Source organism: Chiroxiphia lanceolata, chromosome 3, assembly GCF_009829145.1.
Source record: "Chiroxiphia lanceolata isolate bChiLan1 chromosome 3, bChiLan1.pri, whole genome shotgun sequence".
NCBI classification, from domain to species: Eukaryota; Metazoa; Chordata; class Aves; order Passeriformes; family Pipridae; genus Chiroxiphia; species Chiroxiphia lanceolata.
This window is the reverse complement of record NC_045639.1, coordinates 9,356,875-9,369,111: the sequence shown is the minus strand read 5'-3', so window position 1 is coordinate 9,369,111 and position 12,237 is coordinate 9,356,875. Positions and strand designations below refer to the sequence as shown.

At 46.0% G+C, this 12,237-nt stretch overlaps 1 protein-coding gene across 1 annotated transcript in view; it reads left to right on the top strand.

Annotated features, from left to right (window-relative positions):
* ARHGEF33 (Rho guanine nucleotide exchange factor 33) overlaps positions 1 to 12,237 on the top strand; it is a 32,732-nt gene that overhangs the window by 16,049 nt on the left and 4,446 nt on the right. The window contains 14 exon segments of the mRNA XM_032683557.1: positions 1,021 to 1,142; positions 2,027 to 2,090; positions 2,093 to 2,171; positions 2,584 to 2,643; positions 3,850 to 4,054; positions 4,619 to 4,692; positions 4,695 to 4,753; positions 5,455 to 5,589; positions 6,387 to 6,470; positions 7,351 to 7,434; positions 8,177 to 8,325; positions 9,194 to 9,352; positions 11,468 to 11,817; positions 11,820 to 12,220. Of these exon segments, the coding sequence (XP_032539448.1) occupies positions 1,021 to 1,142; positions 2,027 to 2,090; positions 2,093 to 2,171; positions 2,584 to 2,643; positions 3,850 to 4,054; positions 4,619 to 4,692; positions 4,695 to 4,753; positions 5,455 to 5,589; positions 6,387 to 6,470; positions 7,351 to 7,434; positions 8,177 to 8,325; positions 9,194 to 9,352; positions 11,468 to 11,817; positions 11,820 to 12,220 (2,025 nt within the window).

Sequence of the window (12,237 nt, the reverse complement as noted above, 5' to 3'; positions counted from 1 at the left end):
TAACTGCAAATTTTCCCCACGGGGTTTTGCTGAGTCAATAATACCTGTGAAGTTAAAGAGGGCTGCTTACTGGAAAAGCCCATGACTGCCCTGTGACTAGGGAGGACACATGGAACCAGGGAAAAGGAAGCCCTTGGTGCCAGATGAGAAAGGGAGATAACAAGAAGTGTAAAGATGCATGGGAGAGGTCTCAGAGCATGGGAGAGGTCTCAGAGCAACCAGAGGCAGGGCTATCCCGGACATTGTTATAGGGGAAAAAGGGGATTTAAAGATCCAGATACAAGGAATTATGCAAGAAACAGGAGGGGCAAAGGCTACTCTCCCTCTGCTTCATGCCCTATTGACTTTACAAATGCTGAGCTCCCAGTGAAGTCATCTCCTTGCTTGGGGAAAATACTTTGGTTTACAAGAAACTCTTGAGTCTCTCTCCTCCATCCTACTGCTCACATTCATGAAACTTGTAGAAACTTCATGCATCAGAGCTCTACATCTAAGTCAGGCTTGGTTGAAACTGCCTGAGGGAGGACGTGCTGACAGGGAGGTAACAAAGGGCCTCATTTCCTTAGGAAACCAGGCTAAAAATGCAGATCCAAGACCTGACTGGCAAAAGCTTATATATATGAGTGCTCACACTGGGATCTGAACCAAGTGCAACATGTGAATACCATGCTGGAAAACTGCAGAGGGAAGTGTGCTTCCTAAGGTCCACCTCCAAATGCCAGTAAAAGGCGGGAGTCCTCCCAGTGCTTTCAGGCAGTGGTGGATGAAGCCCTAAGTGTCCATCTCCCACCAGTGCCTTAATCATGTGACATCACGCTGGCTTAGGTGAGTTGCCCTGTAGAATTAAGGATTGCCATGTTGTGCATGGCATGTGTGACACACTGGACTTGCAAAGGAAGAGTGTCTAATCCACACAGCCACTCTCTCAGCACCCTGACAGCATCTTCAGTGCACACCAGCTAGAATTCAAAGCATAAGGCTGATGGGCACCCTGGAAGCTGTGCTTTTGCTGTTTCTCAGGAGGAGCTCAGCGATGCCAAGTCAATGATCGAAGAAATCAGTGCCAAGCAGGAGGAAATGCAACAGAAAATTGAGCAGCTGCAGCAAGAAAAGCGGCGGGAATCACGGAAAATGAAAGCTAAGTAAGAGCCCAAAGTCCAGGGTTCTGAACATGCTAATTACCATTTTGTTAATTTCTGTATAGCTTAATTTCTTACTGTTTTCCTGGCTGGACATGGTATCAACCCCTGATTATAAACAGAAATGCTAGCCTTCAGTTCACCCCAGGCTTTTAGACATCTACCCCACGGAGCAAACACAGTAGAAACACACCCGACTGTGATTCCAACAGCAAAATAGCCCTCAGCAGCTGTCAGGGAAACCAGGGTCCTGTGGAACACACAGACATTTTGGGGCAGGAATACTGTTGAAAGTCAGAAACCTCCACCATCAGAAGGTATTACTAAGTCACCTCCATCCAGACAATAGCACTGCAGTTTCCCCTTCCGAGCTTGGTGGATTCAGTAGGCTCCTGATGGTGCAGTCATGATCTGCTTTTCTATCATCAGCGTTTTCTCCTCTGAGCAGAGTCACAAAGAAGCATGTTTGCACACTGCTGGGCCACACTGTTGCTGTGATGGAGCAGACAAGTTGTCCAGCTTGGCCTTAATTAGCCTCCTGAAAACAGAGTTTTGATCATGAGTCTATACAGTGTTTGCCTTGGTGCAAACACTTTGCAAATCTAGGCTAGCCCCTTAGCTAATTAAGCTATTTAATTAGATGAAATATGCTCTGCAGAAGAACAGACTTGAAATAACTTCTCCTATAAGCCAGTGGAAGTTATTTCCAGAACATTGTTCATGACTGCCAATTCTATCAAAGCCAACTCCTTTCCTGGTCTCTGCTAGAGTTGTCCTACTTCTGACTCTGTGGTTGTACTTACAGTAATGTTTGCCATAACTGTAACATAGGAACTCCAACCTGTAGCATTCATACTTCCCATCTGTCTTGTTCTTTATTTGTACAGAAGAGCACAGAAAGATGATCATGGGTCACAGACAGTACCAACACCTCTCCAGGGCAGCACATTTCTCGATCCATTAACCTCCCAGAACCTGTGCTGATTAATGAAGATTTTACAAGTCTTTTACACAATGTGACTTATGAAAAAGGTAAGAAATAGAATAGGCAAATGCAGTGCCTTTCTCAGGAAAAAAATTCAGAAAAAGATCACTAAGATTCCTCAGGTGCCAGCAGCACAAAAAGAGAGGTGCTCCCCTCAGCAGCACTGCTCTTGGATCTGTGCATACATCTCAGCACAGTGTCTCAGGATAGCAGCCTGGTGCTGGCCTGGATTCAGGAGATGTGCTTTGTGAACAGTCTCAAAAGCTCTCGCTTGCCTCCTCCAAGGAAAGGGATGCAGACTGGATCTTTGTTCCTATAGTGTGAGTGGCACAGAGACAGAATCAAATAGTTTCCATAGCAAAACTGTGAAAGACTGGAGGGTTTAACCATACTGACAGGGCTTAGCAGGAGGAAGCCTGCTCTACAGCTGTCTTGTTAATTTACCTTTGTCTTCAACAGTGTCTGACACCAGGATCATGCCAATGGGAGAAGGAGGTGTGAAAGTCATAGCAGGTCCAGGTATGAAAATATTAAACTGTCAAAAAAGAGCAGGACAATGATTCAGTTAGAGTGCTTGCTTTACTGCATTGAAGAAAGGCTTTCAGGGAACACATTTCACAGGGATGTCTTTCAATCTGCCACATACCTCCATTTTCATACTGCAGCTGAGATATGAGGACAAACCTGTGTCCCTGAAGTGTCCAATACCTGATGGTCAATGCCAGGGATTGATGTTTGGCAGGAAAGCCTTTCTGCTGTTGATTTCTCGGATTCTAAGTGCCTTTGCAGAAAGAAGAATAGAGGCTTACTGATGTGAGAAAGATAATGAGAGCACCATTTTGCTACTTGGCAAGAGATGGTCTTGAGTGACAACACCCCAGTAGAATTGGTGAGCTGTGTATTCACCCACCAGCTTCCAGATTCTTTGTTAGATACATCTGAACGAGGGTTCTCCTGACAAAAATAAAAATTGGTCAGAAGTAGAGTAGGGGTATAGTAAGTGGACACTATGGATCCTGGCCAGCCAAAGAACACATGAGAACAACCATTAGATGTTTGCAGTGTGCAGTAGCAGCACTCACTGTTCTGGATGGCTCTTTTGCTTAAATCCACTTTAAAAAGAAGAGATAACAAAAGCTATGGAAAATGGTTCATTGCAACCCAAATTCAAAATATTTGCATTAGAGCAATTCCAACCCAATGGTTCTAATGCACCTGTACCCTTCCCTCCCTTCTCTGTGATTCAGTAACCTCAGACTATCAGTCCTACTGCTGTTGTGTAGCTACACCACACTAACAAAAATGTTAAGAGCTATGACAGTTTACACACATTGAGAATGGCATTTAAATCCAAATGATAACAATGTGTTCTACAATACCTGCCAATAAGCGTCATATTATCAAGTCCTGAAGTGTACCAAAACCCTGAAGGGCAACCATACTTGAAACATATGTTTTCTTCTTCTCTAACATATGTCTGACTTTGGACCTTATTTGGTCTGAAAATAAATGTTGGAAGAGCATGAACCTTGTTCTGCCAAAGTGCCACCAACTGCACTTCCTTTGTAAATTAACAGTACAAGGCCCCAGCCCCTGTGAAGCACAAAGAACGCTTCAAACTCTCCTTCTGGTACTTCCACTGGATGAAAACACAGGTTAGCTGCCAGCTGTAGCATACTCTGTCTACTGACGTACCAGAGTCCATATCCCTGTTTGTTTTTGCAGGAGCAGCTATGGAGACAGATGACAGCCTCAAGCCTTCCTTGGCAACAGAAGGGCAGTCAAAAATGCATCTGCCATCAACAGTATGGAAGCAGCCCAAGGACACCAAGGACTGGGGAGATGAATACATTTCCAAAGAGCAACCGGAGAGAGGGAAAGACATGGGCCAAAGCAGATACAGCTCAGCGGACATCATATGTGAACCCTCTTGGCTGGTAAGGACTAGAAAACTGACTAGAGGGGCTCAAAGCTGTATCCATGTCTGGTGTGAGCTGGTTGGTAACCAGAGTCTATGAAGGGAGATACACAGGCCAGTTTATCCTGCTAGGGGGGAATGTCTCAGGGCCTCACACTCCAAGACCTCTGGCCTTTGAATTTGTTGGTCTGTGTGACTGAGAGAAATCACTCTGTACCCAGGACAGCCATTCTCCTTTCCAAGATCTAGAGTACTGATGATACTGTGGCAGTGTAGTTGCTTAAATGGGTGAAAAATACAACTTCTCATTCTGCAGGAAATTGGAGGGGAAACCCTGATATGAGTTGTTTTGCCTTTGCTTGCTTGCTTTGTTATTCTTAGAAAAATTGTGTCTGGGGCATGCTGTAGCATCAGGCTGGAATTTTACATTTTGGGGAAAGAAGACACACAAGACAAGACACTGATATCACTTTTAAAGAGTTTCTCCCTTTCATGATTCAATGTCAGTTCACCAGTCTAATGTGAAGCTGTCCCTGAGGTCAGTACTTTCTTATTTTTTAAACTAACCATTTATCTTCTGGAAGCCAAAAGGCAGAACATCGCTTTGGAGCTGCTGGAATCAGAAAGGAAGTATGTCATCAACCTTTCCCTAATCTGAAGATCAAGGCCACGTTGCAAGGGCCAGATGTGAAAAGAAGCACCAAGAGAGAAGGTATTGATTTAGTGGCTCTCTCTCTTTTGGGGAGTTTTATTCAGTCAATATTCTTTTTGCATCATCCTCTCACACATTTTCTTCATCCACACAGATATCTTTGAACCCTTAGTTTATTTCTAGTTGAAAATTGGAGGCATTGGAAGGTTTTTGCAGTGACTAAAGACTTTCCTACCTGTCCTTGCATTTGTCCACCATCTTCATTCTGATTCTGGATGAAACCAACATGAAATGGCAGAAATGCAGTAGTATATTTGACCAACTCTGCATCAATGGATTGTCTTGTTAAAGGGCTTGACAAATGAGACAACACACAAAGCTGGGGAGCTCTCAGTGGGAAGGCTCAGGGCCCTGCTTCATTAGCCACAGCAGCACTGCCTTGGGCTTTTTAGTTCTGCAAATTCTGGTCAGCTACAGAATGCACTGGAAGTCAGTTTAGGAAGCCTTCAGAACACTGTATTAATAACCAGCTGGAAAGGGTACTTGCATGTAGATAGCAGCCAAAACAAGACCTCCTGATGCAGCCAGGACTCCAGCAAAAGTAGTTAATAATACCTGTGCTATAGTAGCAATAATATGTGTAGTTAATAATACATGTGCAAGACTGTGCTGACCAAACATGAATGGTTCACTTCAGCAGTACAGGCTTATCAGGGCTGAGTTTTTGCTCTGTGTAACCAGTCTGAAATCATCTCCCTTCAGTTTTTTCCCCAACTCTCTGCGGTTCCTGGTCCAGCAGCATGTGGATTTACTTCACGCTCTGCAGGAGCGAGTCCTGAGCTGGCCACGACAAGGGATCCTAGGAGACATCTTCCTGAAGTTAACAAATGATGAGGTATGTTAAAGACTTCTCTGGACTCCTGTTATGATGTTGTGTTGATGGCCCCACAGATGGGCCAAAGCACTTTGCAACAGAGGGGCTGTGCTGTGAAGCTGTGGCTCAGGTAAAGCCTTTCAGCAAGCCTCCTTTGAGCAGAGTCCTGGTGCATGGTACCCCCCTTTGCTGTAGTATTGATTGTTCAGGGAGCCCATGTGCCAGACACACCTGTGGGCATGCAGCCTTATAGCACAGCTCTATAATCAGTGCATGAGACCTAGACTCGGTTGCAGGAGCCACACATGAGCCTCGACAGCTTGAATGTCTGATTCCACTAAGAGTGTGAAAAGAGAGTGTTTCTGATACTCCCCTTCCCCAGTACACTTTGCTCAGAGTTACAACAAGCAGGTGGGCAGGCCTCTTACACTGTATGGTTTGTTGGATCTGCTTCTCAGGGTGAAGGTCTGCCCTGGTGAACAGCGGGACCTCTCCAGCAAGGATGTGTAAAAACTCATCTGATGCTTTATAAATTTTAAGAGTCAAATAAGAAAAGCTTCCTGCTGCCCAGCCTCTCTTCCCCTCCTCATCTGTTGTAAAGCTTCACACACTGTGCTCAACAGCTGAACACGCTTTATAAAATGGCCTTCGTGAGAAGTTCTGAGCCCTGAGAGAGTGACACAGTTAGCAGCTCTCCTGCACTAATGACCCTTCCAGGAGTGATGGTGGGGAACCAACAGTTTCTCATTCTGGCTGGCTCTATGACCAAAAATCTCAATCTTAAGTTTCTTTGTTCTTTCCTCTTTTTCTTTTGTAAGAATAATTTTCTGGACTACTATGTTGCTTACCTGAGGGACCTGCCAGAATGCATCTCTCTGATCCACGTGGTGATCCTGAAGGAGGTAAACTTCCTGCCTACTTCAAAGACATCTAATGGCAACATGCAGGCCTGGATCTTTTCCCATTATGCCTGCCCACGATAGGACTCTTCTGCCAATCCACTTGTTCTGTTGCCAAATGCCAGTTTCCTGAAAGTTGCCATGGCTGACACACACCTACAAAAGGCAGTTTTAACACTGTGTGTAACCCAACCTATTTTTCTGCTGGGACATGAAACAGTGTCTCAGATTGAGCCTCCCAAAAGCTTGCCTATGCATGTGCTATCCAGACCTTTTCCAAACAGTGTCTCCTGGAAAATGGAGGACTCATCCAAACAGAGAGATCAAGAGTGAGGCTGTAAGTGCTTTATAGATAAGAGTCTTCACTGTTCAGCTTCAGGCGTTGGCCTCACACACTTCATTCTTGGTCTAAACTAGGAAAGTTAAATGTAAAGGTAGTTTTAAAGTGCAATAACTAAACCACACTAGCTTGCTTCCAAGACATTTTAATTTAGAAGTCAATCTCATCTTGTTCAGTTCATTTGGGCCTCAGCTAAGAACTTCATTCTGAACGACAGTGTATACCTGGCATTTCACTGAAACTTAACTAGTGCCCTTTAAACACAGACCCCTGCTTAATTAGGCTGAGAGCCCCTCATAGATAATCTCCGGCCTAAACAATTTCATCCTAGTATTTCTGGTGGAAGGAGTTGCAACTGTCCCTTCCATAAGCAAGATGAAGATGTGTCATAGTGTGCTGTCACACACAACTACCACTTGACTGGTGTGCTCCTAAACTCTTAAAACTACTTACAGCACAACTACTCATTAAACCACAGAACCATTTGGAAGCAGACATGTTTTATGGGTGGGAAAGACTCTTAAGTTGGTTTCTCTATTTCAGGTAGAAGAAGAAATCAAGTCTGATCTCTACATTCTGTTCTTCCATATAGTCCAGCGAATCCCCGAATACCTTATTCATCTACAGGTAGGGCCCCAGGATGGCAACAGCAGATGACTTTTAACTCAGAGCTGGTGTTTGAGCCTATACAGGTACAGGGCTTCTGGCAAACCCAGTGGGCTCTTTGAGAAAAAAAAAAGTTGAAAGGGAAAACTAGCTAGAAATAGCTCAATTTTCATAATTTTCACCCAGAGCTCGCTTATTTTTGCCAGTTTCTCCATTTGACCTGACAGAACAAGCTTTTGTCCTCTGGGAAGGCAAAAGTCTGCTGCCTGCTGCTCTGGGAGAATGGGAGGATAGAGATGGGACACATCTCCTGTGAGCTCCAGCCTAACAGCTATGCTCTTTTCTGAGTGCTCCACATGCATGTTAGCTGAGAGACTGAGAGGGCTCCTAGGGCCCAACAATCTTTCCTACAGAGAGATGGCTGATAAAAAGAGTTCTGGTTCTGGTTCACAGAATTGTACTGAAACATTTCAGGCAAGGCAAATGACACAGAAAGCACGCCCCATAAAGCCAAGACACTGGTTTATTTATCCAAAGCTAAGCTCAACCAATGCATCACCCACACATTCCATGTGGTTACTTGTGCATTTCCACTGGAGTAGCAGGAGGCAGGCCCCATCCAAGTCCCTCAGAAACTGATGCTGCCTAGAAAAGCTCCCAAAGGGCAGTGCTATGTGCACTCCAGAGCATGGTTCCAGTAGCACCTTCTACCTAGAAAGGGTTAGGACACCCTCCAAACAGCCTGCTCTCCTCTGTGCCTCAGAATGTCCTGAAGTTCACGGAGCAAGAGCATCCCGACTATTACCTGCTGCTGGTGTGTGTGCAGCGCCTCCGGGTTTTCATCTCACACTATAGTCTTCTCTTCCAATGCAATGAAGACCTCCTGATACAGAAGAGGAAAAAGCTGAAGAAGTAAGCACATCATCAGCTTATACTCCCAATCACGAGGGAAGGGAGGTGCGAGGGAATCCAGGCAGCAGGGGGTTTAGGCACAGGCACATTGCTCTGTTGAAATAAAACAGATCCTTTGTATAGGAGTGCTGGAGAGGGACTGCTATTGGCATTTGGCCTCCAAACTGATTTGGGGTGGGCCCTTCTGTCTAACTCTGAGAGAGAAAGGAAAATCACATTTAAATCCTTCTAAACATAGCAGCCATGTGTTTCATGGGATCAGCTGATTCCTTAAGCTGATGTCAAAGTCACTCCCCAGTGGAAAAACACACAGGGATTTAGCTGCTTTGGCAACTTGAGGCCCTGGTGAAGGTGAATGTTTCCCTCATGGGCTAAGACTCCAAAAGAATAGGGTTACCTATTTTACTGGGGGAAGGGGTGGGAGAAACAAACTCTCCCATAACCTGTTTGAGATGAACTATAATGTATGATCTATGAATGTAGATTCTCAAGTTGCAGTTCAGAACAATTCCTTGAAATCAAGACTTTTACTCAAATTAAAATCTGGTTGCCTTTGCTCCTTGTGATGATTTACCTGGGAAGTAGGACAAGATCAAATTTCAAGGGAAGGTTTCAAATATGGAGGGTGGTAAAGGGCTGGAGCAGACTGTTGGGGAGGGACTGCTATCAGAAGAGGCATTAAGAACAGGACAGAAAGCTGGAGGCCCTGCTGACTGGAACAGACTAGGTGGAATAAGTTTTCCTTGGGGTGGGAAGAGGTGAACGGGAATATTAAGGTCCCTCCCAGTCCTGTTTTCTGTGATTCTACATGCTCGTGCTCATTCCCTGCCTTATTTCTTAGCCCGACGATGGATTTCTCCTCCCTCAGGTCATCCCTGGTGAAGCTGTACAAGGGTCTCACCTCCCAGTGTACAAGCCAGGAGGTTTCTCCAACACCCAGTGCAGCATCAATGCGGGACAGTGGGATCCACACTGAAGAGACAATACAATCATTCCCGCCAGCACCTTCTTCTGGCACAACAACCCCGTAAGCCTGTTGTTCTAGTAGGTGGCTTTCAAAGTAGGCTGAAAACTCTCCTCACCCATACCATGCAGTGACACCAGGCAGTTACAGGTTGTCATTTTCAAAACAACTCCCTGTATATACATAGAGGGATTAAGGGCCGGCTCCTTCCTGCTATCCTCTACCATGTGGCTTACAAGCAGGAAATGTTCCAGAGCTCTACCCAAGGCTGTCAAGGCTCTTGCTAGCTGCCTTAACAGCTAGCTGCCTAACAGGGAGAATATGAATTTGTGTAGGCCTGAGAGTGGTGTGCATAGTAACACTCTGCACTACTCACTGTGAACATTACAAGAGCTAGGAAACATGATGAAGGTCTCAGAGTAGGAAAAAAAATACTTTTCCACACAGCACATAATTGAATGATGGGACTCACTATCACAAGATACAAGTACAATATGGGTTCAAAAAGACATCAGACTAATTCAAGACAGACACAGCTACTGGTAGGACCTGGCAATCTTCACAGAATCACAAAATATTCTGAGTTGGAAGGAACCCACATGGATCCTCGAGTCCAGCTCCTGGCCCTGCACTGGACAGCCCCAAGAGTCACACCATGTGCCTGAGAGCATTGTTCAAAAGCTTCTTGAACTCAGACAGGCTTGGTGCTCTGACCACCTCCCTGGGTCCAGTGCCCGACCACCCTCCGGGTGAAAAATCTTTTCCTAATATCCAACCTAGACCTCCCCTGACAACTTCAGGCCACTCCTTCAGGTCCTGTCACTGGTCACCAGAGAAGAGATTGGTGCCTGCCCCTCTACTTCCCCTCATGAGGAAGCTACAGACTGCAGTGGGGTCTCCCCTCAGTCTCCTCCAGGCTGACAGACCAAGTGACCTCAACTGCTCCTCATACAGCTTGCCCTTTGGCCATTTTCAGCTTATTCATAGGTGCCAACTGAGATGAGGACTAGAGAAGCAGGCTAGACTTGCCTTTTTCCTTACGCCAACAATTTGTGGCTGTTGTGCTTCTTTACATCATTTGATACTAACGAAAAGAGTTTGGTGTCATCATTCCAAGTCCCCCTGAAGCAGTAGTGTTATTAGATCGGTCCTTAGCCTCCTTCTCACCAGATTGCCCAAGACAATCTCCCTCCTCTCACAGACATCATGCTCCAGGCCCCCATCTTGGTAGCCTCAGCTGGGACTGCCCCCACATTCATCCTCAGCAGAGGACTCAACATGGGGCCTGGTGGGTCCTCATCAGTACTGAGCAGAAGTGGGGAAAATAACTCCCCAGGCACATCTGGCCATGCAGATATGGCAATACAATTCAGGCTGGGTTTGCCTTGCCTGACATGAGAGCATGCTGTCAGTTCATCTTTACCCTGGCATTGGCTATAACACCAAGTTCATAACAGGGCTGCTGTTCAACCCAAATCTCCCAGCCTGGTCTGATGCATGGGGTTATCTTGTCCCAGATGCAGAACTCTGCATATCTTGAACATCACAAGGTTCCCCCACTCCATTCATTATGACCTCAGAAGATGGCCATAGGACTTTCCTAACTATTGTTCTTTAAGGGCCATGGAGGTCATGCCCTGCACCTAGTACCTCATCCAACAGAGCACTGCTGATTTACCTGGAACACGAGGAGGGTAGCAGACCTCCAAGTACTCCTGACACACTTCTGGGTACAGAGCCACCCTACCCAAGAGAGAAATTCTGTCCACCTGAAAAGACAACCAGACCACAGGAAAGTAAGGCACAGCCCCTACATTACAGAAAGAGTAGGAAAATAAAAATCCAAAATGCAGATGAACAGGAGAGAGATGGAGCAGTTAGTTTCTCATCTCAGTTTCTATTCATTTCATGCTGTAGAGTACAAAAGTCAGCCAAAGCTACTGGATAAACAGTTCTGTCTCTGCAAGTTTGCTCCTCCTAACCAGCCAGGCAATTTCTGTGAGTGACAGCTCTGTTACTATTCTCCAAGACAGGAAAATACCTTTGGGCCATAAATCAACACAATAGGGCTGAGTGAATGAAGGGGTGGCGGGGGGGGGGGGGGGCTTGTCATGCTGTCTTTGTCATCTTTAGTATTCCACTTCTGTCTGTTTTTTTGTTTTGTTTCTTATTTTTAAGGCATTTGATGCCTCAGATGAAGAAACCCCAGCCAACCGTGATTGAGAACATCCAGGCTGTAAAGCCCCCTGACTGGGAGATGGAAAGTAGAAAACATGAGAGGCCAGAGAACATCCTTGCATCCTCTCAGCTGACAGAGCAGGAACTCAAGGCTTTGACAGCCCCCTTACAATCCATCCCTGAAATGGAGTATGAAGCACCACCAGCTGACGCGGTGGGAAACACTGAGAGAGCCATCAGGACCTCTGTGGAGCTCCTGCAGGATGCGAGGAACTTTGCACCAAGCTACGAAGAATTTGACTACCCTGGGGAGGTTTTCACCATGCCAGGCCCCTATGAAGAAGACACCTTTCAAACCTCGCTCTCTTTGATAATTGCTCTCCAGCCTCTTCTGAGTCCAGCTTAGATATTTGCTTCCTTAGGCCTGTTAACTTCACCTCAGAACCAGAGAGGACAGACCATGCCTTACAGCCATTGCCTAAGAGCTGCACTCCTGTGAGCAGCAGTACTTACAAGCGTGAGATGTTCCACAGCAAAGGCAAGCAGCTGAGCAGGTCTCTGAAGGAGCTGCCGAGGAGCGCTGAGGGTGTGAGCACCAGACTCTACAGCACACGGAGCAGCAGTGGAAGTCGTCTGCAGCAGAAGCAGGAGAGGAATGTTCAGCCTCACTTGATCTCAGCTTCATCTCGAAGCTCCCAAAGGAGCTACTTCCCCCCACAGAGAGGAGCGGGTGAAAAGCCGAGCTTTTTGGAAGTAAGGAGGCTAAAATA